This window comes from Saccostrea cucullata, unplaced genomic scaffold, assembly GCF_032062105.1.
Source record: "Saccostrea cucullata isolate Sc308-1 unplaced genomic scaffold, CSIRO_AGI_Scuc_v1 ctg2858, whole genome shotgun sequence".
Classification (NCBI taxonomy): Eukaryota; Metazoa; Mollusca; class Bivalvia; order Ostreida; family Ostreidae; genus Saccostrea; species Saccostrea cuccullata.
In genome coordinates this window covers 11,701-39,346 of record NW_026935365.1, presented here as the reverse complement: position 1 = coordinate 39,346, position 27,646 = coordinate 11,701, and the positions used below count along the sequence as shown (strand labels likewise).

The following is a 27,646-nucleotide window of genomic DNA, read 5'->3' as shown; positions in this document are numbered from 1 at the left end:
TAACCTTTAAGCTAAGAATAGCTTTTTCAAACTTTGTTCCTGTGGGGGCACAGTGTTTCACAAACACATCTTGTTTTTGTATATTTATTTGAATAATGCAAACATTTTCACAATTTGATGTTTTTTCAAAACCCCTAGTAACACTAAATTAGAAACATAAAGAATTATTGTTCACTTCCTACATATAAATTCTAACATTAATTATAGTGAACATAATGTATGTAAAAACTTAATTGATTTGTTATCCAATGTAGTTTTAATAGTCAAGCTGATGGATGTGATCATGGTGATAGGGATACATTTCAAAAACTAACTAGTGGTAAATAAAGCACCGTAGTATTAAGCTTTGAATGCATTGATAAAAATGTCTTATTTCATCATGTTCATTACATGTACCTGGGGTTTTTTTTTTTTGCCGGTAGGTGGTTATTTCAGTTAGGTTAATAAAGAGAAACATACGAGATGTAATTAAATTTCATTCTCATATATTCATTCATAAAGATGATGAAGATACCCAACATAATGATTAAAAGATAAAGAATATAAATCAGATTGGTGGTCAATATCCAAAAGACAGGATGGTGGATCTAAAGGGAATGGGTTCCAATATTTTCCTTTGTTTATTGCATGGTTTTGAATTTCACATTTACCCCAGACAAATCAAAATGAGTTATTTGTAGGTTGATCTAATTAAGAGGCTTTATCTTTTTGATTATGGCTAATTGATTTCAAACAGTTTGCTTATAAGTCATGTGATATCATGGTCCAAAGTTATGAGTGGTGGATCCAAGGGGAGTTGATATTGAATTTTTAATTACTTATCATGCTTATTGTAGATCATCATGGCATATACTAATAATTATTGCACATTCATTTAAACATTTAAGTAACCTTTCTTTGTGTGATAAGTGATGGATCAAAGGCATGTATATTTCACCGGTAATTGTTTTGATAGTTGAGGTGGATCCAAGGGGGTGGATAGATATATTTTTAAATATCAAATTTTGTAATGTGTCAAAGGAATCAATAATGATCATGTGATGTTTATGGTAAATTGATTTTAAACATTTAACTTATATATCATGTGTGATCAAAATCTAAACTTATGAGTGGTGGATCCAAGGGGGTGGATATTAATCTTTTTTAAATATTTGTGGTGGGTGCAGGATCAAAGAATATTAATGATCAATGATTGTGATTAATTTATATCAGACATTTAGCTTATATGTCATGTTTGATCATGATCTTAATTTTAAAGTGATGGGTCCAAGGGGGAGTGGATATTTATGTTATATAGTAGTTGTGGTTGATCCAAGGGGAGTGGATATTAATTTTAAATACATGTATTTGTGATGGGTAAAAGGATATTAATGATTATAGGCTTATAGCTAATTGATTTCAAACATTAAGATTATATGTCATGTATGATAAAGATCTAAACTTATAAGTGGTGGATCCATGGGGAGTGGATATTAATTTTATTTTTTTTTTTAAATATTTGTTGTGGATCAAAGAATATAAATGATTATGGCTAACTGATTTCAACATTAAGCTTATATGCCATGTGTGATCATGGTCTTAACTTACATTAGTGGTGGATCCTTGAGGAGTAAATTTTTTATTTTAAAATATTTGTGGTGGATCAAAGGATTTTTTTATTATAGTTTTTTAAAAAGAAGAATTGCTGTCCATCCAAGTGTTTACAGAAGATTCCCACTAATGCAGTTTTTTCCATCAGGAAGCAGTTTTGGAAACTGGTCATTACTCAGCAGAATCAGGAGATTTCAGTATTGTATGCAAACAAAGATAAGACAGTGTCACTAGCACAAATTTAAGTCCCCTTTCGGTTGATTGTACTTTTTCTTAACAAATAAAAATCAGTATTTCAGACACTCCTCTTCTCTTGGCAAGTCATTTGGTTGAGTTTTCTCTGGCAATAGTATTTGTTTATGACCCTCACTTTAATTAAAATGGCTCTACAAAAGCAGTTTAACAATGGATATATAACAGTCAATTTTGCATTGTTATGCCTCTAGATCTGCCACATAAAAAATAATTTGAATTTGTATATAATTGAAGATAAAATGCTTCATTAAGTATATTCAGACATTGCATTCTTATCCCATTATTCCTATATCTGCTTATTTATTTATCCCATGGGATTAAAAATACCCAGTATTATGTACTTTGCAGGATTTTTAATCCTAAGAAGGGCAAATATGGGATTTTTAATCCTATGTCGCCTATTATGGGAGAAAAAATCCCATGGGAGAAAAAATCCCTCAAAGATTTTTTTCTCCCATGGGATTTTGGTGGGATTTTTGGTGGGATGAAAAATCCCGCCATTCTCCCATGGGATTTTAGGTTTTGACAGAGGTTTATGAGAAAACTACTACAATGTGGAAGTTGAGATTGACATGATGAGGTCAGAATAAAAAATCCCACCAAAATATAGAAAAAAATCTAATGTAGGTCTTTTCGAAAGGGTACCTAAAAGTCCGGACTTTGTCGTGTCCGGACTTAAATGTCGCAGTGTTGTAGCAATTTTTTTATATTTACATAAAGCATACATGAAAAAACCCATGTAGCAGAACTAGTATAAAAATTACTCTCGTATATACAGTACGGTATTCAGTATAAAAAAATAAGTGGACACGGGTTCCATTTACGTAAAATCGTCCAAAGTGTAAATTTGTTAATTTTTTTTATACGGGTGTTTGTTTAATGTCAATAATTTATCTTATTGCACATTGTGTTGAAACCAACTTTTCAATTACACCCTCACGGAGATGATAGGATATTAGTGAAGTTATTTATTTCTTTATGAATATACTTTCTGCATAATGCGCTTCCTGGAATCGATCTACTTAGGAAAATAATAATTAGCAATGATATTGAGACACTCAATAGTTAAAATCCTTCAAGAAAAAATATTCACGAACCATTATGCCTAAATAGGTGAAGTAACTTTATACAGTTGTGCTTCATGGCCAATTTAAAATAATTTATTTATACATATACCATGTATACTGGAATGAAGAAGAAATGCAGGGTAAACCTTTGAGGTGACATAATTTTATTCTCCCTCATACATTTTCTTGTACTTTCTATCTAGCGTTTAAAGAATCGTAAATGAATTAATGTTCAATAAGAAAAAGATGGACTTTACAGCAAAGTGGGTAAATGTTAGAAAGTCTTGATAAACCAAGGCAACAATGAAAACCTGAAAAAAAAAATAAGGCAGACTGCGCACGCATGCGCCAGTGAATATAAGACCAACGTAAAGTTGACCAGGTCAAAAATCAAAATCGTTCAATTATTATATACTCACCGTCAATAGAAACGCAACACCCTAATTTAAGGGGTGAAAATTATGTACGGGATATAACTATGTACCAAAAAAGTTAGGACATCTTTTACTTTGCCAAATCAGTTATTTAACGGTTGAAAGATTTTCATTCCATTACCGGAAGTTGATTTTTAGCCCCCTGAACAGAAATCAAAGATTAGCATTTTTAATAAAATTATTGACAATATTTTGGGTTTCAAAGGTTTTGTATCTGTTAATCATAAGTCTTGTACTAAAAGTCCGAAAAATATCCTTCTTTCTTTTCCGGATGTGATGCCTGTATTTCCTCAAAGTAACTGAAAGCACGCATTTTCATTGCTAATGTTGGAAATTCTCAAAATAAAGAAAAGCGAGAGCTACAGATGCAAATATACACTACATAACGACTTTTCGGGCCCATGTGTTTCAAAAGCATGAATGACAGTTCCTTGACCGGACGTCCAAGGGTTACTACACTACGCCAAGTTAGAGAAAATTCGACCTCTGTATCTGAAAAACAGGCATTTAAAGATGCACAAGAATATTTATTTCGCTCAGGTTAAGACATTGATAAACCTACTGCATGGTAGAATTCGGGCTGTGTGTTGTACCTGGCTGACTAGGACATTTTAATTGAATGGTCGGAAGGGGGGGATGTTTTAGAGTTATGTGTTACTTTATAAGGTTTAAAGATGAGATTAAAAATGAATACATAAATGTAAAAAGTAAATTTACAAAACTTTGATACTTCATTTAAACTTTAAATGTTATCTTTAGACCTTAGAAAGTAACACATAACTTTTAAAACACCCCCCCCTTCCGACCATTCAATTAAAACGTCCTAGTCCGCCAGGTACAACAAACACAGCCCGAATTCTACCATGCAGTAGATTTATCAATATCTTAACCTGAGCAAAATAAATATTCTTGTGCATCTTTAAATGCCTGTTTTTCAAATACTGAGGTCGAATTTTCTCTAACTTGGCGTAGTGTAGTAACCCTTGGACGTCCGGTCAAGGAACTGTCATTCATGCTTTTGAAACACATGGGCCCGAAAAGTCGTTATGTAGTGTATATTTGCATCTGTAGCTCTCGCTTTTCTTTATTTTGAGAATTTCCAACATTAGCAATGAAAATGCGTGCTTTCAGTTACTTTGAGGAAATACAGGCATCACATCCGGAAAAGAAAGAAGGATGTTTTTCCGGACTTTTAGTACAAGTCTTACATGTATGATTAACAGGTACAAAACCTTGGAAACCCAAAATATTGTCAATAATTTTATTAAAAATGCTAATCTTTGATTTCTGTTCAGAGGGCTAAAAATCAACTTCCGGTTATGGAATGAAAATCATTCAACCATTAAATAACTGATTTGGCAAAGTAAAAGATGTCCTAACTTTTTTGGTACATAGTTATATCCCGTACATAATTTTCACCCCTTAAATTAGGATGTTGCGTTCCTATTGACGGTGAGTATATTATAATATTGATTATGATAACCTACTCTATTAATGAATGTTTTGGCAGGACGAGTAACTTGATCTTAACGTGGCTCTATTACGCGTCAATGTCAGCGACAAGGTTGAGTGAAATCAATACTGAAAATCAATTGGTATACATCAAGTGCATCAAATTGTACACATAAAACGTTGACAAACTTATCAACATCAAGTTACACGTGTTTTTGGCTTTTTAGCACTTTTTTAACGTGACATCACACATTTCACGGCTGAGTAGTTCTGAACACTGACTTTAGATCAAGATCATAGAACCAGGATTCTCATCTGACCAATTTTGTTTATGCAGTAAAAAAAATTCGCATATTTTGTTACCCTGCGTTTCTTTTTCCATTCAGTATATAAGAAAAAAAAATTAGGGACTGACCTTCGAACTCCTTAATGTTAGTTGTTTAAAAATCGATATAGATTAAAACTAGCAAATACAGTACTAAACATTTTGAATTAAATTTAAAAAAAAAAACCTAAAATGTTGAAGATACCGATTAAAAATATCCGGGCCGGAGACATGCTTATGAATTTGATTTAAATATGGTCTTCAGATTTACATGTAGCTATAAAACACGTTATTTCAAAAACTACGAATAAGAAGTAGAAATCCAGTTATATATACTCCCAAATGACATTTGTCTTATTGTTACGATGGGAAATTTGAAATTGTATACCAAGGTTCTCATGTTAATCACTTCTTAGAGCCACCAAAATTATTTTTCCTAGAATCTCTAGTCTGACATCAGAGGTAGTTTCAAAAGAAGGGGTCAATGGAAAATGAACTTGTTTTTTATGTTTAAAAAAATCAAAAAAAGTGTAGAACATCACTCATTAAACTTCGTTTATGAAATTACAGTATAGATTAATTATAGGTATTTAAGGTAATTATTTTATAAGAAAACGGACTTCAATTCTTAAACTGGAGATACGTTTTACATTAAGATGTACAAAATTGTGTAGGTGTAAATCTAAATAATGAGCACTAAAGACTTCGACCTATAAGAAAAACGATAGCCTATCACATTTTTAAATAAATTAATTATAGTTTATGTTTCATGTAGGAAAAAGTTAAAGAGTCTAAATGGAACCTTGACGGCAAGAGTAAATAATTTTACAGTATCGTAAAATTTGAGTTGATCAATATCTATTTAAGCATTACAGCTGGTAATTTAGCATTCTTGTCAACTCAGCCGTAGAGTTTGTCCTTTAAATGCACACACGAATTTTCCTTCAATTTCATTGGAATTTCATTGAAATTAGCCAACTCTATGAAGAGAAAATGGCCCAGAATTAAAATATGGGATACCATCCTATTTTTGTAGAAGTTGGATGTTCTTAAGATATCAACATTAAATTATGCCATCTTCTAAAAAATGATTTTACCATATTTCGTGTATCAAAAAATAAAAAACTCAAAATATAATTTAAACAAAAAATGATATAGTTGGATAAAAAAACCTTTATGACAAGACTTAAACAGAAAATATCTAAATTTCTTTACTCCCATAATTTTTTATAAAAGCATTAATAAAATAAAAAAAACATCTCTTGCATCGAAATGTCGCAAATTGGATATAAACATATTACTATCATTTGATGCTGCATATATAAACACCTGGATGAAAAAGTTTAATATCTGAATTTGATAATTAATGTTTTGCAGGAATCATTAAAATTGATAATACGAGGGTTGTCCCATAAAATCGTGGACAAATTGTCTAGTTTGAAAAATAATCATCACTGCGTTCTGAAATTTTCATTGCTCTTTAGTACATATAATATGAATATACATAGCAAATTTCAAATAGATATATGCATAAATAAACAAAGTGTGATATTTTATGTTATGTACTGTATCGCCTTACGGCGCACGGATTATCACGTCAAGGTGTCTAAAACAGCGTTGCGTTTCATGTTTGCTAAATGTAAAGTTTGATAAGCCCCACTTAAATCTAGAAATTTTATTGATTTACATACGTGAGTGTTTATAACTCGTTAAGGAACCAATGTGGCACACTCATGCGATCTTCTGAAGATTTATTAGCAAGTTACGGACAGTATTATTACCATCAATCAACTAACAGAGAATCTCATATCGACGGTCGACAGTGACAGCGGCTTTTGCTATTACAATGGCAGTCTGTCCGTATGTTTTGTACTACTTGGGGTCTCGATCAAGAAAACTTCGCTAAGAAAACTTCCATTTCATTTATATTTCAAAGATCTGGTGATGTTTTTCATATTTTCTTTCTTCTGAATTCATTTAAAGTCTCTTAAGGTGTCATTACAACATCCTAATCTAATTGAACTGTTCTCCGGTGCGCCGTAACGTCATCAAACGTCGCCATTTTTCGTGTATTGTGTTTACCACTTTCCCATTTCGAATGCTCGGGAAACTGCCAAAAATTAACCAAATGCCTTGAAATTTTCAAAACGACGACAGAATTGATTAAGAAATTTAATTAGAACAATTTTCATCCTAATCTTGTGTATTGAAAACTGTTATTACGAATTAATACTTGTATATTCTCTTATATAACCTTGTTATTTTTACCGTGCGCCGTAGGACCGTGCCCTGTGTACATTTAAGCAGAATAAAAACTTTATTTTCGCATATATACTATCAAAAACATTATGATACACTTAAATATGATGAATAAACATTTACTGAAAATTTCAGCTTCGTGTGCCCATTACTTTTCGAGAAAAGCGCTTTGTCCACGATTTTACGGGACAACCCTCGTATATTTTAATTGAATATTTATTATAATTCGTGAGAAAATATTTTCAGTTTATATACATCAATACGAAAGATACCATACATTTAAAAGATTTCCATACCAATAATTAAAAATGATAAAAATATAACTATACTACAAAATCACATATTTTGGTGGGGTAAAATAATCGTGGTTTTACGGAAAATTATTGGTTAGTGGATGAAGTATTGTTGTGTAGTAATATCTATGATAAATTACATTTCATGGCGGACTTTAATACGTCTTCATATCTCGAAAAACTCGAAAATTTAACTCTACAAAGATCGCTGATTTCCCAATGAGTGAATGGCACAATTGAGCAAAATGTTATAAGACATTTTGATTGGTTAGTATTGAGGTGGAGGTGGTGGAGGGTAGGCGGGGTTAACACCAGGTGGCGGTGGATACTGATTATACTGATTGAATCCTGACTGTTGTTGACCGTAACTTGGAGGCGGCTGTCCATATCCTGGCTGTCCATAATGAGCTGTTCATAAAAAATATATTTCAAATAAAGTACAACAAATCAATCATTTATTTCTTCTTAATTTTGATATATTATGGATATATGTAACAATAATAATTTAATGTACCTGCAAAAAAAGTACAACAGCTGAAAATACAGTTTTTGTTTTATTCAACAATATCTTGAAGGTTTCCCATTGTTAAATTGGTTTGGCATACGCATTTCTTTCTTTGCATTGAGCAGTTAGCATATTACAGAGACAAAAACTAATCATTAACTATTGTATTGTAGCTTAAGGTTCATTGATAATCTGATAAGAGAGATAACTCAAAATGAAATAAATGTATTTTAATATTTGTTTATAGATTTGCCTAGAGAAGTGTATTTTTGTGCATTTTTGTTCCGCAAGCTATGCTATAATTGTATTTTTCTTTTAAAATACATTTCTTTTGGAAAATCATTAAGGTTGTAACAATCAATCACAAGAAATCGATATTTCTTCTTAATTTTGATATATTACAGATAATCATATATAATAATGATAATTTGATGTACCTGCAAAAAAATGTGCAACAGCTAAAAAAAACAGTTATGTTTACTCCACAATATCTTGAGGGTTTCCCGTTGTTAAATTGGTTTGGCATACGCATTATCAAGCAGTTTTAAAGCTCTTTCAGACTGTAATTAATTCTACAGCAGCCTCTATTTACTTATTTAATCCTAATATATCTGTTACGTGTTAAGGGGATGTTATGAATTTGTAAATTAATATGTGGCAAGGAATTTCATACTTTTATTTTGTGCTTACTGATTAATTATTATTTTTCAGCCATCGATTATAATAAATACTAAGAAATATACACCATTTTCTGTACAAGCCTACATGATTTCACTAGACATCTCAAAGGAAAAAAAAAGGATTTGGGTACAATAATAAAGTTACACCCTTACCTGTAGTCACAGTGTGAACTGCAGGAGTGTTTTGAATGACCATTCCCGGTCGGTTCTTTTTCTTACAACAGATAACTAAGGTCTTCCGTTTCCAACGGAAGACCTTCTACTGATTCTGTTGGTAAAGATTATTATTCTTTTTTTTCTATACTTCCTAGACGCCAACTTTGAAGCCTCATACCTCACTCATTTCTCAATTGATTTCGTTCAAATTTTCAGAGGTACTAGAAGTTACAAAACTCTATCAGAATGCTGTCTAAAATTTCAAAAAGTCACTTCCGGTTTTCAGTTATTTCCCATTAAATGAAAATTTATAGGCTTTCGTTTCCAGACAAAGGCTCAGAGACGGCTAAAGCTGGAGCAGAAATTTAGGATTAAAGTTGTGCACATCGGTTTTTGTTTTTCAATTTCTCTATTCAAAATGGCGCTATATAGAGGTCAAAAATTAGAACGCTTAAAAGAACCAAAACTTACTAATATTTTGCTTTTTATCTTCTAAACTAAAAGTATTTTGTTAAAACATATAGAACATCATTTGTGCAGAATTAGAAGATCTTTCAAATGATATCTCGGAAAAAGGGCTGACCCCTAAATTAAGGGATCTAGAGGGGCCATAAGTTTTTTTTCCAAACATCTCAAAAAGTATTGAGAATTTGTTATACATCAAAGAAGCAAAGTTGGAAGTAGTCCGGAACTGCATTTTTTTGCCGTTTTTGACATGTTTTGGGGAAATATTTGTCACTAGAAGCATGAAACTTAATTTTCCGTCCGTCGACGTCACTTCCGGTCAAACAGGAAGTAGCAAAAAATGGCTTACTTTTGCAGTTTTCAACATAAATCATTAGAGGCGTCATTTCTCTTTTTTTTTTAAATAAAAGTTACTTCAGGTCAAACAGGACGGAAGACCTACTCGTTGCTTTGCAACGAGCTTTGCTTTAGTTAAAGCAACAACCGCTACGATGATTAGAAAAACAATGCTACCTACAACAGCTCCAGCGATGGTCCCGGTGCTACTGTAGGAGGATTAGTAATAGTAGTAGTGTTAGTAATAGTAGCAGTAGCTGTAGTAGTAATTGCAGTAATATGCTGCTGATGCAAAATGGTAACCTGAAATAGAATAGAAACGGACATTTCAAACACCCTGTTAAAGAGTTTATCTCTAATATTTGATTTATTTATCATATGTTGACTTAACTACTATATGTATAACCTTTAGATTATAGAAAAGACCTTGCTCAGTTTCCAAGGATGGTTATTTGAGTTCAATAATTACAGAGGAGAGTAAATGATGTGGTTGGGTCGGGGAATTATGTCACTTTAATTGATTTATTATTTTGAACGAATTTGAGAAAAAATGAAAATAAAGGTTCGTCAATTTGTCTGTTCCACAAGAGCAGTTGTTTTGTATGTTAGAGTTTCAATAAAGCCCCAATTTTACAGGGTTCATTAACTTCTTTAGAATAAATGTAATTCAAGACCATTGCCTTAACTCTTGTTAATTAAACTTAAAAACAGCAACTTCTTGTTTTATTGACAGCCTGATTATTTGGAAATTTTTAAAAACTTTGGTTCAAATAGGGTGATTAGTCTGGTCCGATTTATAGAAAAAAATACTTCTAACGGCAAATAATTATTATTTGGTCCAGCATAGATTTTTAACCTATTTCGAGTATGCTGAATCCGAAAAAATATGCTGGCTTTCATGAAAATGGCGTTAAAGAGGTCAAAATGGCGATTCAAAATGGTGGACATCCAATTTTTCTAATTTTCTCTTAATATCGTTCAAAAAGGAGAAATAATGTGTGAATATCTTACTGAGTGTAATACAAGTATAAAAATGATAATAGAATGCTAATTTTATTAGTTAAACTCAGAAAAATTAGTGGTTTCTACACTTAATTCGAATTTTCTCTGATTTTTTTGGTCTATTGTTCGATATTCCGCTTTGTTCAGGATTTTACTTTTGAAAATATTCATACACTGTAGATTTGTATTTTTTTCCTCTGCATCTCACTATTCTACAACTGAATGATGGCGCAGCTGTAAATTAAAAGTCAAAATGGCGATTCAAAATGGCGGATATTAAAAAATTATTTCTTAATATCGTTTACATAGGAGAAAGTATTTGTAAATATTTTACTGAGCGTAGTACAACTATGTAAAATGTCAACAGAACACTTATTCGATCACATTAAATCGGAAAATTTAGTCGTATAAATGAAATGTGTTAATTAGCTAAAAATGGAGATTCAAAATGACGTCCGTTACACTCGAATTTCGTAGAAACTGCTTAATTCTGGTTAGTTTTGCAGAAAATAAATTACAGTTTGTTTTTTATATATATGTAACAGAGAAATTTTATTGCCTCTGCTGGGGATCGAACCCGGGACCTCTGGCATGCCAGTCCAGTGCTCTACCGATTGAGCTAAAGGGTTAACCCACTAGCCCATGCTAGTAGGATGCCGTTAATCTAACACTACCACATTGTCCCCCTCCAGAGAATAAGATGTCCTCATCTCTTTCGGAGTGCCGACGCCTGTGGGGCGAAGTTCTGGGGGCAATCACTCTCACCCGCCAGAGAACACCCGGGTCCCAACGTGGGCGCCAAATGTAACAGAGACATTTTATTGCCTCTGCTGGGGATCGAACCCGGGACCTCTGGCATGCCAGTCCAGTGCTCTACCGATTGAGCTAAAGGGTTAACCCACTAGCCCATGCTAGTAGGATGCCGTTAATCTAACACTACCACATATATAGTATATATTATATTGATTAGTCCATTAAATATCTGGAAATAGTTAAAACAACTCGACTTAAGAGTTTCCAAATTTCCAAATTTGACCGTACGTGTTCCAAAGCCTTTGAGCCCCCGTCCATCTAATATCACTCCCGAATCCTGTCATTATCAACTTCTACCTCAACATCCCTCGGCACACAATCAAATATAAGTGAAGAAATTCTTGTCCGATTTCATCGAACACTTTGTTCTAGCTTTTTAGCACTTATAAGAACTTAGTATTATCCCCTAACATCTTCTATTCCAGCTTTATTTGGTATATGTTTTAGTCTGTCTTCGGAATTTTGGCATTTTCAACACTCAAGTAATATGGTGCCCCGTGTCAAGGATGACAACCCCCCTTGGCATGTAAAAGATCGTTTTTCTGGATTTGAAAAACCAAAATACTTCAAAAACCGGTTATTTAAACTGATAGTCCGCCGAAACATGGCTGAAAAATTGCCGACTCGGCGTTAAACAATATACAATCAATCACCCAAAACTCAAGGAACAACACATTTATGTTTAAATGTTAAAAGTCTATTTTTTTTTTATCCAAAACCATATGCAAAATGAACAAAAGGTGCTGTGAGCAATTAGCTCACTAAATGATACCCCGGTCTCCCATATGAATATAATGACAGTGTCCATGTTTTGCTATGGGAAACCCAAAATATGTGTCGGATCAAAAAGTAAACTAGAAGTTAACAATGGCAATATGTAATAAAGATTCTGTGAAAGTTTCATCAAATTTCATTCAGTGGTATGAGAGGAGTTGCGGATAAGAGATGGGTACCCCAAAGCGTAACAGACGGACGGACATACCGGTTACTCTATACCCTCCCGCATTTCAAGCGGGGGGGGGGGTATTAAAAAAAATCTGATATTCAAGACATGCAGCTCTTTTTTTGTGACCTCGTATAGATTTGTTGTCTTTTAGGGTTGAAAGGTCATTCTATTAGCAAGAAAATTTTCAAACTTGATCATCTGAAATCACATTGTGTGCATATTTTGGTGAGAAAAGTTGTAAAATTATGCGATTTAAGAGCGCCTGCAGATTCCTCGGGATTTCTATCACTTAGAAGCTTTCGTACCAATAGGCCTAAGCCATTCCTGATTTCGATCTAGTCAGCACTTCTCTTGACAACAAAATTTTCTTGAGCACTTCAAGAACTTTATAAGGTACCTTGATCCACACTTCTTTGTTGGGATAGTGTAAGGTTGTATCAAGAGTCGAGGGGGGATTGAACACAAACATTTTCTTCTTTCAGATTTTGTAAATTTCAAAATTTTTAAATTTATACACACTGTTCAATACAAAATTATCCGTTCACAGCATGAAATATTTGAGAATGCAGTTGATTTTTTGACTGAGCATAACAAAATGCAAATGTAGTGACACAGAATCAGAGCTGGACAATCAAGAAAATTTATGGTTTACGTATATTATACTGATAATTCTTAATATATATGTTTATATTTGGATATTATAATATATTCAGATTTATATGATGTAACAATTACTAGCCCCCTAATTGGTCGTGGTCAATCAGTTTAAAAATCATACTAAGTTATGTTGCACGAGACTTTCCACATGAACACACTCGTAAACATTTTTTTGTCTACTCTGGACTAAAAATAGATCAAGAATTTCCAACAACTGAATGTTCACTCGCCTCAATGCTCAGGGGACACTGCTCTAGAGGTAGCTAAATTTTCATATTGTCCTCAAAACAGCAATTATTGTATGATATTATTAACTTTTTTTTATATGAAGAAGCATGGTAAGACAGGTAAAAGGTAATGTCTTCGAAAATTTCTTAACAATCGAAGTAATTAAACAAAAATCCGTGTTATAAAAATCCTAAGTCATTAACAAAAATATCTTTCAACTTTCATTGGATATTTGAACATTATTTCATGAATAAAGAAAAAAACAAACTGTAATTTATTTTCTGTAAAACGAACCGAATTAAGCAGTTTGGGTATTTTACGAAATTCAAGGGTATCAGACGTCATTTTGAATCAATTTTGCCATTTTGAGCTAATTAACACATTTCAAATTCAACGACTAAATTTCCCGATTTAAAGTGATCAAATTAGTGTTTTATTGTCATTTAACATAGTTGTACTACGCTCAGTAAAATATTCACAAATCCTTTCTCCTATGTAAACGACATTAAGAATTAAATAATTTGAAGAAAAAGATGAATATCCGCCATTTTGAATCGCCATTTTCACTTTTAACTTACAGCTACACTATCATTTAATTGCAGAATAGTGAGATGTACTGGGAAAAATACAAATCTGCAGTGTATGGGTATTTGCAAATGTAAAATCCTGAACAAGGAAGAATAGAGAAACAATAAACAAAAAAATCAGAGGAAATTCGAATTAAGTGTAGAAACGACTAAATTTTCTGAGTTTAACTAATAATATTAGCATCCTATCAAAAGTTTTATTGTTTTATTACAGTCAGTTAGATATCCACTCATTACTTCTCCATTATGAACGACATTAAGAGAAAATTAGAAAAATTGGATGTCCGCCATTTTGAATCGCCATTTTGACCTCTTTAACGCCATTTTCATGAAGGCCAGCATATTTTTTCGGATTCAGCATACTCGAAATAGGTTAAAAAACTATGCTGGACCAAATAATAATTATTTGCCGTTAGAAGTTATTTCTAGCCTTCTTTTTAAAAATCAGGACCAGACTAGATTTAAATTTTTACCTGTTAAATTCTTATGAATTGATCATTTCCGTATAAATTCAAATCATCGGAAGTGACATTCCAGACAAATACAATTAAATGTGTCTGGACACCGATGTAAAAAAATATTAAATGAAATTTTCCCGTGATAACAATTCATTTAATTAAGATATGTTTGTTCGTTTTATTACCTTTAAATGTCATATGCTATTCATTTACTACTGTTTTTAAATACACATCGTTAGATATCATTATTGATACACGTGCACTACGTGCCATTCATTTTATCGGAGAAATAAGAGAGATAACTCAAAATGTCACGTATTACAGTGTATTAAATTCGATTTATTATTCGATGCTAATAAAGAGAAGAAAGGGTAAAAGACTTGGAAAAAGGGTATAATTTGAAATATGCGCCTCGTTAGAGTAACCAGGTAATTGACGATTCTTTTATCTGGAGCAAGTTAATTAAGATTTACTTGTTTGATCCTAATTGTTGATCAGTTGAAAGGTGCTCAAAAATACCAGCAGTACTAAATCTATAGCCCTCAGGTACAGAGATATATAACAATTATAACTCATGCTCTCAAACATACGATGTTGAAAATTTGGATGAATCCTTTATAGTTAGTTTGTAGACGGACAGATGGACAAACACACAAACGGACAAACAGATAGAGTAAAAGAATCAGTTAGAGTCTCGCTCGGCTCCTCAGGCAAAAAAAGAAAATTATAAATAAGTCACCATTCTCAAAGCTCCCCATTAATGTACATTGACTGTTCTGTTTTTTTTAATGAATCTGTAAAAAAAAAAAATATTTTCTTTATTTCTACCAGGAAGACTTTGTAGGATCTGGCAAGGCCAAAAATCAAGTGTGGAATTATGTTTACTTTGTATTAAATGAGCCACTTAATCTAAATAAATGAAGTGTTTTGAATTTCCATGGCTTTATATGCCTTTTCAAAATCTAATAGACATAGAATTCCAATCCCCCCCTCTCTCTCTCTCAATTATATCTTGTTATCTTGCATTACAATTTCGATTTAATTTGTGTTCATATCTGGTCAGAGATTTTTTCACTGATATAGAGACGTCACCAATAATCAGTGTTAGACTTCAAATTCTAATTTAGACCATTCCCATGCACTCGTGGTTATCTTAGCAACGATGGGTCTTTATAGTGCAAACGCCATGTCACGGGGCCACGATTTTGAAGGTCCCATTCCAAATGACCCAAAACTTTCACCATAAAGTTCTGTGCACATGACAAAAGAACAGCTGATACCTATTTTTTAGTGACGAAGGAACAGTCGCGACCAGGATTCAGACAAACGATGAACCTTCCAATGGCAGAGAGAGGCCCCCATTATAATTCATTTAATTTACTGTTGCTTTACTGTTTGTTTAATTTTATAATTCCAGAAGAAAGTCTTTTGATAAAGCGTGGATTAATTTAGTGAAAATGTTAAATATAAACTGAGAAAACATGAAATAATCGAATTCACATTGATTCATTCATTTTTTTTTCATATCACTATACCTCCTTCTTTCTTGCTCGCAAATCCTCAAAAAATCAACAACCTTTAACAACACTTAAATATTCTGTATCGTTTTGGAAAGGGAAGAAAGGGCAGTCAGGGAAAAAAATCGATTTACTTGAAAAAGTTTTGAACGCAATAATTTTTTTTTTAGCTCGAATATCCTTTTTCAAACATAACTTCATGACGATGGTTTGACTAAGAGTGGCGAAAGATGGAGAATCGCCTTTCAATATTCCTTTTGAAAGTGATATATGATTAATATTGGGACACTCACTCTCCTCGACCTACTGATATTACGTTCTAAATATTGTTATTTGTGCATGTTGATTTTTTTTAATTTGTATCATTTTAATGTCCTTTTTCTGATCCTGCTCAATATTCCAGTCGTCACACACAATTAAACACATATTTTTGGCATAAATTTTTAATGTAAAAACGCTTTTTAATATTATCTGGCAAAAGAAATATCTTTTTTATTACTCCATTACATACTTAGTACATCCATATTGAATGAATATCTTAAATTTTTTGAGCTTTGAGCAATCGTTTTCATATACTGACTTTTATATAATGTGTCATTGATAAACATTACCGTTTATACATGAATGAAAAGAATAAGCAATGAAGGATATGGAGATAACGAACAGTATTCCATATCAAAGTCTATAAAACAATACAAAACAGGAGCAGAACAAACACAAATCACCAAAACATCAGAGGTGGGATCAGGTGCCATGGAGGAGTGTGCATTCCCTACCAACCGGTTACACTCCTTGTTATGATCGGGAAATAACGAGAAAATCCGTCGTCGATTCAGTAGTAGACGTTGGTCTGAGTGAGTAAATGAACTTCAACTTGAACATGTCAATACAAATATTTAAATGTTGAATGATCACACAAAGAATAACCTCGTTATTAAATGGACTTAAATTCTCAATTTTACATTATGATGGTCGAGATTATGTAGGCATAGAAATAAATATGAGCATTGAAGGCTTCGGCTTATAAACAAAACGATCGCCTGTCACATTTTCAAATAAATCACAATATGGTATATGTTCACGTAGGAAAAAAAGTTAAACCTCATTATCGTAAAGTCTATATCGGACCATGACGGCAAGAGAGTTTTTGTCAATTAAATATGTAAAAGTATCGCCAATTTGAGTGGACTCAATTAAGGTCCATGACAGCATAACAGTTGGTAATTTAGCATGTGTATTCTTGTTTACTCAGCTGGAGAATTCGTCCTTTTCATGAACACATGTATTTTCTGCAATTTTATTGAATCAGCTAACGTGCTCTAGAGAAACTTGTTTGGAATGAAAACCTAGGATTCCATCATATATTTTTCGCTGGGGTTGAGTGTTGTTAAAATATCAAAATTGAATGTGTGTCATCTTTCAAAGTGAAAAAACCTTATGTCGTGCATTATTTTAAAAGCATAAATTTAAAAAAAATTGATATAGTTAAATAATGAACTCTAAATGACTAAGACTCAAACAAAAAATATTTTTTATTCATTTATCCCCTTTCTTTACCAAGGTGGCATTCATAAAATTCAAAAAAATTTTGAATAATGTCTGTATCATCAAAAAGTCATGAACTGTACATAAAAACATATTATTATCAGTTGCCGTTGTATAAACAACTAAATTCTGTAATGATTATTCACTAAACTTAATTCAAGGTTTGCAGGAAACATTACAAAAAAATAGGTTGTCCTTTATTGAATATTTATGATAATTCTCAAAAAGAAATATTCAAGCTTATATACATCAGTACAAAAGACACCATCCATTTAAAAAGATCTGCATACCAATGATTAAAAAATGAAAAGGAACGACTTTACCTTACCGGTCCCCAGAAAAACGCACTAAAATGTACTGTCGCCGAAGGCGAATTCAGTATATATGAGATCGCATGAGCGATCGAAAAAAAATTTAAATACGAGGTTTTTTGGCCTTTTGACCCCAAAATTGAATTCTACGGTTAAAAGTTTAGTTTAAAACTTTAAACAAAGTTTTTAACCTCGTTCTCTGAAAAAAATTAATAAATATTGTTTATTCATGGAAAAAATCGACAAAGAATAATTCTAAACGAAGCGCGTGCGGCGCGTGCTTAGTGTCATTTCTTTAGCCAATCTTCCATATAAATAAACGAATGAAATGCCTATGAATCTGAATTATGATCTTGGAAAAATTAAGAAACAACTGAATTTCTTAACTTTACTAAAAGAACGATTCACTAACCCTAATCCATCGGATGGTATGCAAGGACTAAGACGTTCAGACGAAATCTCCCGGGCAGATGCTAAACTAACCCTAATCAGTCGAATAATGTGCGAGGACTAGCCCTAATCTCTTTGATGGACGCGAGACTAACCCTAATCAGTCGAATACTAGTGCAAGGACTAACCCTAATCTCTCAGGTGGGTGCCAGATTAACCCTAATCAGTCGAATAGTGTGCAAATTTAACCCATTTCAGTTGAGTGATGTAGTTGTTACGTCATAGTCCAATGAGCGCGAGGATCTTGCGGATCTGGGGACAGGTAAAGTAAAGTCTACCCAATGAAAATATTACAATCAGGTAAAATCATATATTTTGGTGGGGTCAAATGTTCGTGGTTTTTGGGGGGAAATATGGTAATTTTGGATGGAGAATTGTTAAGGAGTAATATCTATGAAAAATCACATTGCATGGTGGACTTAAATGCGAGGGTCTCTTCATACCTCGATAACCAAGAAAATTTAACTCTACGAAATTCATTGATTTCCCAGTAAGTAAATGGCATATTTGAGCAATATATAAGAATACATTTTCATTGGTTAGTATTGGGGTGGAGGGTAGGCGGGGTTACCACCAGGTGGTGGATACTGATTATACTGATTGAATCCTGGCTGTGGTTGCCCGTAACTTGGAGGTGGCTGTCCATATCCTGGCTGTCCGTAATGAGCTGTTAATAGAAAAATATATTTCATATAAAGTACAACAAATCAATCATTTATTTCTTCTTAATTTTGATATATTATGGATATATGTAACAATAATAATTTAATGTACCTGCAAAAAAAAGTACAACAGCTGAAAATACAGTTTTTATTTTATTCAACAATATCTTGAAGGTTTCCCATTGTTAAATTGGTTTGGCATACGCATTTCTTTCTTCGCATTGAGCAGTTAGCATATTACAGAGACAAAAACTAATCATTAACTATTGTATTGTAGCTTAAGGTTCATTGATAATCTGATAAGAGAGATAACTCAAAATGAAATAAATGTATTTTAATATTTGTTTATAGATTTACCTAGAGAAGTGTATTTTTTGTGCATTTTTGTTCCGCAAGCTATGCTATAATTGTATTTTACTTTTAAAATACATTTCTTTTGGAAAATCATTAAGGTTAAATCAACATTTTACATGAGTGAACAGATGGTTTATAAACCTTAATTAATTGACATTCATCAGGAGTAAACCCGATTTGCTCCGAAAGCTATCATAAATTGCGTTTAATATTATATAGAACAAAAAACATTGTAATCAAAATATTTTATTTCAGGTACAGAGGAGTTTAATGAATTCTTTTCATCATTTTGAGAACTTAAAGGACGTTATCTCTAAAACCCCTCGATTTCGTAAAATTTGGTAAGTTTTGAAAAAAAAGTTAAAATAATTGCAGTTCTTACAAAAAGTTTTTCGTTATCAAGCAGTTTTAAAGCTCTGTCAAACTAGAATTATTTCCACGTCAGCCGCTATTTTTTTTTATCCTATTATCTGTTACATGTTTAGAACATGCTATAAATTTGTATATTAATATGTGGCAAGGAATTTCATACATTTTATTTTGTGCTTACTGATTAATTATTATTTTGTATATTATGAATAAAATACTTCTTAAACTAAACTAAACTTAAACTAAACTAATTATCATTTTAGCTTTTGTAGCCATCGATTATAATAAATGCTAAGAAATGTACACCATATTAAATACAAGCCACCTTAATTTCACATCTCAAAGAAAAAAAAAGGATTCGGTACAATAATATAGTTACCTGTAGTCACAGTGTGAACTGCAGGGGTGTTTTGAATGATCATTCCTGGCCGGTTCTTTTTCTTACAACATATAATTATAATGACAACCGCTACGATGACTAGGAAAACAATGCTACCCACAACAGCTCCAGCGATGGTCCCGGCGCTACTGTAGGAGGAATAGTAATAGTAGTAGTAGTAGTAATAATAGCAGTAGCTGTAGTAGTAATTGCAGTAATATGCTGCTGATGCAAAATGGTATCCTGAAATAGAATAGAAACGGACATTTCAAGAAGTTTCTAAGGACGGTTGTACGTGTTCAAAATAACAGAGTAGACTAAACGAAGTGGTGTGGGATTTAGTTTGATTGAATTTATGTTAAAGTATTCAGACAAGCGACGGACCCTCCGATCGAGGAGAGAGCCCTCCGTTACAATTCTATCATTTAATTAAATGATTGCTTTACTGTTGTTTTAATTTTGTTATTCCAGAAGAAGTCTTGTGTCAGCCTAATATGTTAAAGAAATTAACAATGAAAACGTATAAATACGTCACCATTCTTAAAACTACCCATAAATGTACATTAACTGTTCTGGGTGTTTTTAATGGATCTGAAAGATATTTTCTTTATTTCTACAAGGAAGACTTTTCAGGATCTGGCAAGACCGAATATTCAAATATTGATTGATTATAAAATTAATTGCTAGTTAATTATTTCTTTTATGTTGTTCATTTATAAGTTTATTTATAATTTTCAATTTTTCTTGAGTAGTCTATGCCATTTCAGTGAAAGTAGAGGGAGACAGACTTTTTTTGCAACAAGAAAAGCAAAATTTGATCATTGAAGCATTTTATAACAGGTTATTCCCCCGGCAGCAAAACTTATAGAAAATTTTCTCTCGTATATACAGTAGGTTATTCAAATAAAAAAAAAATACGTGGACAATTGTTCCATTTACATTAAATTGTCGCAAGTTTAAATTTGTCAATGAATTGGTGCGCGTTGTAAGACATCCATGCACTTTCTAATAGAACAAATAATACCCACACATAGACATTACAGGCTATTAGTAAAGTCTTTATAAATATGCTTTCTACATGCTATACGTTCTTGAAATCGATCAAATCGCATACGTACATGTAACACCCCTACTAATGTTTTCGGAACCTTTTCTTTTTCGGTGTTCTGCAAATTATAAAACCCGGTGACTTCAGAGTAGCTCTGACAGTGGCTCTGGCGAGAGTTAGCGAGACTTTGCTAGACATTACATTAATGTGGCTAGAAAGTGACTAGCACGTGGAGACATGGTAAACAGAAAAGTTATGCTGCGTTTTAGTTTTCACCACCCTATAATATAATTCTGTAGAAATGTACTTCAACAAATCTCTCTTGAATTCATTCAAGTTTAAATTATAAGTATTCTCTATGATACAAGTTTCTGCTGTCATGAATTAAATACATGGGAAACGGGATTATATTTTTTGGCGTCAGAATAGCACATGAGGCACCAATGTGACTTTAACTGACAAATCAGCTGAATGAGAATTTCATTATGGGTTACTATGAATACTACAGGAATTAATTTTACGCTTGATAAATTCCTTTATTGTACTATCGATGAATACAATTGTCAAGTAGATTCCCTGGCCAACACATGTGATCACAGGTATAGTTAAGTAAAAACTTATTTGTCCATTTAATTGCATACGAGAAGCTGCTCCTTTTCCTTACCCTTGAAATGCTGGTGTTCTGAACATGACACTAACTACGTAATACATACATTTTATAAAACATATTTTTCTCAAGTTAACAACAAATTAAAACGCCCGTGATACTTTTCATAGTTTCTAATGTTTGCATTTTGTTCATAAGAACATTTTTTTTTAATTCTGCACTCCATTGACATGATCATAGGTTGACCTGAACCACGTGTTCGAAGTAGCATGTATTTGGCGAAAACGTATTCAATCAACAATTGGTCAGTTGCTCGTGGTAAGATCCTCTGTGCACATTAAAAGCAATAGCCATATAAGGCAAACAAAGGTTTGTCAGTGTAGATGATATTACACATTTTTTTACCAGTGTATCGGTCGCTGTTGAGCTGTAATTTTTTGCAGTAAACTATGATAAGATGTATTAATTTTTATTTACCCCCGCCCTTTAGCCACCCATTTCTGTTAGAAATCATGAAAGTCTTTTGGAAAGGTCTGGAAACATATTTTACACAGGACATGTTTTCACGTGAAACAGACTAAGCAATTTCCTGTTTAATGCAAATTTTATTTATAAAATCTCTAACATATAACCTTTAAATAGGAAAACCTAAACCACGTGTCTTGAATTTAAATCACAATAACATTAGTAGGGGTCTGTACGCCATGATAAGCAACAATATTGGAACACAAAAGATTTAAAGTCCTTGAAGAAAAAAACTACCGGTAGTCACAATTGATCGATTTATCTTCAGAAGAAGTGTTTATCTATATTTTTTTCAGAACCAATGCCTGAATAGATGAAGTAACTCTATACTATTGTACTTCCTGGTCTTTTTTAAATACATTTCAAAATACCGATTTTATCTCCCATTACCCCTTGGGTGCCTCTTATTGCCTTGGAAATTATGTTAATTTGACGTTCTCTATATTTGTTAACGACATTGAGATTTATTGAATCAATGAATTTGACAAGTATTTTAAATTATATTTATCTTAATATTTCTAAACAAAAATAAAAATCTTTCGCAGACCAAAATGTCTGTGTGGCGAATAAGTTGAAGGACAAAAAATGAAAAAAAAAAGCTAATGTAGTTTTTGAAATGAACAAATATTATAACAAAAACAAATTAATTTTGTCTATTGTTAAATGATGAAATTTGTTTTCTTAAGTTTGATTTTAAAATTTAATTAATACAGAAAAGGAAAACATTTTAACACAGACTTTAATGGAATTTTTTATATTGAAGATCTTTGTAAATGTAAAATATCACTAGTGTTGTTAAACAACAGATATGAATTAATACTAAATTATACTAAACACTTGAATTCAATTAAAAAAAAAGAATAAAATACTCACCTAAAATGTTGAAGAGACTGAGAAAAAATACCCAAATCTTAGAGACCTGAGACATGATTATGAATTAGATTTAAATATGGTCTTCAGATTCAGCTTTAAAATACGCAATTTAAAAAACTAAATATAGAATGTAGAATTCCAGTTATATATACCCCTAGTGGAAAATTCATTTGCATAATAATTTATGGAATCAACGGATCACTGATCGCCTTTCTTTTTGCTTTAAATTAGGCAACAAAAAAATTGTAAGAATCAAATATACACTTCGCAGGTCCGGAATAATTGAAAAAAATCAACGCTACTAACTATTCTATTTTTTTTTATTTAAATTTTGCAATGACTGCTATGTAATTGTTACGAAGGGGAATTCAAAGGAAAATATACCAGGATGTCTCTTATAAGGCAGTTCGTAGAGCCACTGAAATAATAGTATGATGGGGTAAAATCAGAAATAATCTTGTTTCTTGTGCTAAAAAATTCAATTGTGGGGTACATAACTAATTATAACCTCGTTATGAAACGGAATCTAATTCTCAAAATCAACTTAAGTGAGGTTTTACATTGAGATGTACGAAATTATGTATGCATGAAAATAGAATTGAGCATTTAGGACTTCGGCCTATAAACAAAACGATCGCCTATTATATTTTAAAATTAAGCACAATATTTATGATGCATGTTTCACATATAGGAAAAAGGGAAGCCTCTTTATCGTAAAGTCTATATGGTACAATGGCGATAAGAGAGTATTTGTCAATTTCATATGAAATTATCATCCATTTGAATTAATTCAAAGTCCATGTAAACATTATAACAGTTGGTAATTAAGCATGTACTCTTCTTAACTCAACTAGAAAATTCGTCCTTTAAAGCACATACATTTTTCTGCAATTTCATTAAATTTTATTGAAATCAGCTTAAGTAGTCTGGAAATACAATATAAGATTCCGATATATTTTTTGAGTGGGGGATGGGCGTTGAAAACATATCAAAACTAATTGTGTGCAATCTTTTTAAAGTGAATAAACCATATTTCGTGTGCCCCGGGTATTATGATACGAGCATATATTAAAAAACATTATATATTTGAATAATGAACCCTTTATGAAAATAAAGATTCAAAGAGAAAATATTTTTTTTGATCTCAAAATATGGTATTTATACTATTTGAAAAAATAATGAATACAGTCTATTGTATCAACAAGTTACAAAGTGGACATAAAAGCACATCACCATCATTTTGACTTGAATAAACAACTGAATTTAATTATGATTAATCACTAAATGTACCATTAAAGTTTTGTGGAAATCAATACAAAAGATTGTATATTTGCTTTATTGAGTATTTATTAATGATATATTTCTTGCAAAAAAATTATTCAAGCCTCATATACATCAGTACGAAAGATACAATCCGTTTAAAATATTTTGCATACCAATAATTAAAACTTAAAATATAACCATACTGTAAAATCACATATTTTGGAGGAATCAAATGTTAGGATGGAGGAATCGTTAAGTAGTTATATTTATGATAATTAACATTTCATACCTCAAAAACCTCGAAAATTCGTGATTTCCCAGTAATTGAATGGCACTTGTGAGAAAAATACATTTATATATAAGAAGATATTTTCATTGGTTAGTATTGGGGTGGGGGTGGTGGAGGGTAGGCGGGGTTACCACCAGGTGGTGGTGGATACTGATTGTACTGATTGAATCCTGACTGTAGCTGTCCGTAACTAGGAGGTGGCTGTCCATACCCTGGCTGTCCGTAATGAGCTGTTAATAGAAAAATATTTTTCATATAATGTTGCAAGAAGTAATTCATTTCAGGTAGGTGTAACAATTATTTACAAGGAGTTGATATTTCTTCTTTATATTAACATATTTTTGAGTAATAATAATTCAAAAGGTCAATAAAAAAAAACACTAAAACGGTTTGGTTATTTATTCGAGAATATTTTGGGGTTACCATATGCTTCAACATATGCTTCATTTTCTTTCCTCTGCATCAAGCAGTTAGCATATTTCAAAATAAGAAACTATAGAAAATTAATCATTAACTATTGTATTGTGAAGTATGTGTCATTAACCAGAGGTAAGCTTATTTTCCTCCAAAAGTCCCTCTGTAACAGATAAATTTCATGGGGTCAATTTTAATGTTTGATGCTTAATTTTTGATTCATGTGGATTTTTGCCTAACAACCGTCTCGAGAATTTTTCAGATATACGACTTTCCTTAAAATTGGTCCCATTAGGTGGCCTAATTCTCTTAATTTGGGCTCAAATTATTGTATTGTTTCTTTGAACGTTTTTCGAATTTATATTTCGTGACCTCGAAGAAAGAGAAGGAAATTCAATATAATGTTCAGTTTAAACCACTAGGGGGCTTTAAATTCGATTAGAAAAAAAAACCAGAAATCGATTACAATGATTTGCTTCCTTACTTGTGGTCACAGTGTTTTTTTTTTACTTATACATATTACTTGACCATGAAGTATTAAAAAGAAATTCCCTATAATATTCTATACCTGCCACAGAGAGTTTAAATTCGGATTTAAAGGAAAAGAGATATAAATTATAATAATTTGGTTCCTCACTTGTGGTCACTGTGTTGACTGCAGGTGTATTATGAATGACCTGTCCTGGTCTATTCTTCTTCTTACAGCAGATGATGATGACCACGACAACAACGATGACGGTGAAAATTATACCTCCTACGATAGCCCCCGCAATGGTACCTACGTCACTGTACGATGAATAGTAGTAATAGCAATAGTATCCACTATATCCAGAGTAGTAACAATAATACCCAGCTGATGCTAAATGGTACCCTGAAAGAAAAAAAACCAATTTTCAAACAATGAGATATAGAGAGTTATAAATGAATTGAACCATTCTAGCAGGGAAGTTGTCAATGCATGGTCTGGAAGGGAATCTTAAGGGGGATCCTGTACTCACACCCCATTTAGAATTTGTTTCAATAGATTAAAAATCTTTAAAATCTTGATTTAATGTTAGATAGTTAAATATAGCTTTACATGAATATTAAGATTTAAATTTTAAATATTTCATTCGTCATTCTCTTTCTCATCACCTCTGACTAAATTTTAATGAATATTTTCATTCTTTCTTTGTAATATTAAATATTTATTTTATGCATACTGATATTAAAAGGTAAATGAATATAAACACTTCTAAGGAACATTCGTTTACATTGCTCACGAGTTTAAATGCCTTAAGAAAGCAAGAGTTATCGATCGCTTTTCAATAGTAGAATTGTGTGCTTAAGTGAACTTCACACACTTGTACAGGACAAATATCTGAATGCGTGAAGTAACTGTATACTTCTTGATCGTGAACTTCGTGAATTTTAAGATATTTTAAAATACCTGAACCTGTCCTCTCTTTTCTCTGTACATGCCTTGGATTTCGAAACATTATTTTAATCTATTTCAATGTGAAATAATAATATTGAGATTTATTTTGACCATGAGGGTAAAAAGCTTCCTGTTTTATATTTTTAAATCTACAGCTGTATAAGATGTACATTTATAATGTCCTGATTTAAATTTTTTTTCATTCATTCAGTGAATGAAGAATGGAAACTAATTGCACTACCCATCACATTATATTAATAAAAATTGATCCTTTTTCTCATGAAGCAAACATTATTTAATTATCTATACGTAAAATTTAAGACAATTGATTTCCGAAAATACTTAAAACAATTTGTACAGAGCTTATTATAATAATTAAGTGTTTGTGTTAAATATCCATTTTTCAGAAATCATTAAAACAGAAAATCATATATATGCAGTTCCAGTATTAATCACATATTAAAAACAATTTATAAAGTTTTATCTTTTTGTAATGCTGAACAATTAACTAAACGATAATTGTGGATTTTTATAATTGATTCTCAAATACGTTACCCTTAATTTAAAGAAGGTAATAACATGAAAATAATATTTACAGGGGAAAATTAACACGAATAAAAAAAAAATGAGTTGCTTAAAATAATTAAATAACTGTTACCTAATATATGGATGAGACTGAGTAAAAATATCCAAATCCTAATAGCCGGAGCCATGATCATGTATTTGATTGAACGAGGAAAAAAATAATCCGAACGCTTTCAAAATCTGGCTATTAATCATGGAATTTCAAAATGCAAGCATATATGTACCACCTGTTGGAAATAAAAATAGTGCCTATGGATCAATGACCTTTATTTTCTCTTTAAAAGTCCAGTAGATAAATTAGATTCTTAATGGACATTTCACTTTTTGTACATTTGTATTTAGTTTAAATATTAAATTAAAAGTGAAGATATGCTTTTTTGTACACAAAAATAGAGTTGGGCTGCGGTTTTTATTAAGATCTTCTAACAAGGAGTCTTGACATCTGATGTATTTCAATCGAAATAAGTCAAAACATTTATAAGGTCCATTAAAGTGAAAGTTACTTGAATACAATCTTATATTATATATTA

At 31.8% G+C, this 27,646-nt stretch overlaps 2 protein-coding genes across 3 annotated transcripts; both read right to left on the bottom strand.

Moving 5' to 3' along the window:
* Positions 1 to 7,622: 7,622 nt before the first annotated feature.
* On the bottom strand, positions 7,623 to 23,257 carry LOC134242578 (protein shisa-5-like). Of its 2 annotated transcripts, none has more exons than XM_062724676.1 (3): positions 23,149 to 23,257; positions 20,096 to 20,338; positions 7,623 to 8,083 (listed from the first exon to the last, which is right to left on the bottom strand). In XM_062724676.1, exons 1-3 carry the CDS (start codon positions 23,201 to 23,203, stop codon positions 7,944 to 7,946), a joined length of 438 nt encoding a protein of 145 aa, XP_062580660.1. In that variant the 5' UTR covers positions 23,204 to 23,257; the 3' UTR covers positions 7,623 to 7,943. The 2 variants fall into 2 exon arrangements, with proteins under 2 accessions (XP_062580660.1, XP_062580661.1); XM_062724677.1 differs by lacking the exon at positions 7,623 to 8,083 and adding an exon at positions 18,558 to 18,998.
* Positions 23,258 to 24,537: 1,280 nt separating this feature from the next.
* LOC134242580 (uncharacterized) lies at positions 24,538 to 27,316 on the bottom strand. Its single transcript, XM_062724678.1, has 3 exons — positions 27,190 to 27,316; positions 25,752 to 25,985; positions 24,538 to 24,930 (listed from the first exon to the last, which is right to left on the bottom strand). Exons 1-3 carry the CDS (start codon positions 27,248 to 27,250, stop codon positions 24,791 to 24,793), a joined length of 435 nt encoding a protein of 144 aa, XP_062580662.1. The 5' UTR covers positions 27,251 to 27,316; the 3' UTR covers positions 24,538 to 24,790.
* Positions 27,317 to 27,646: the final 330 nt, after the last annotated feature.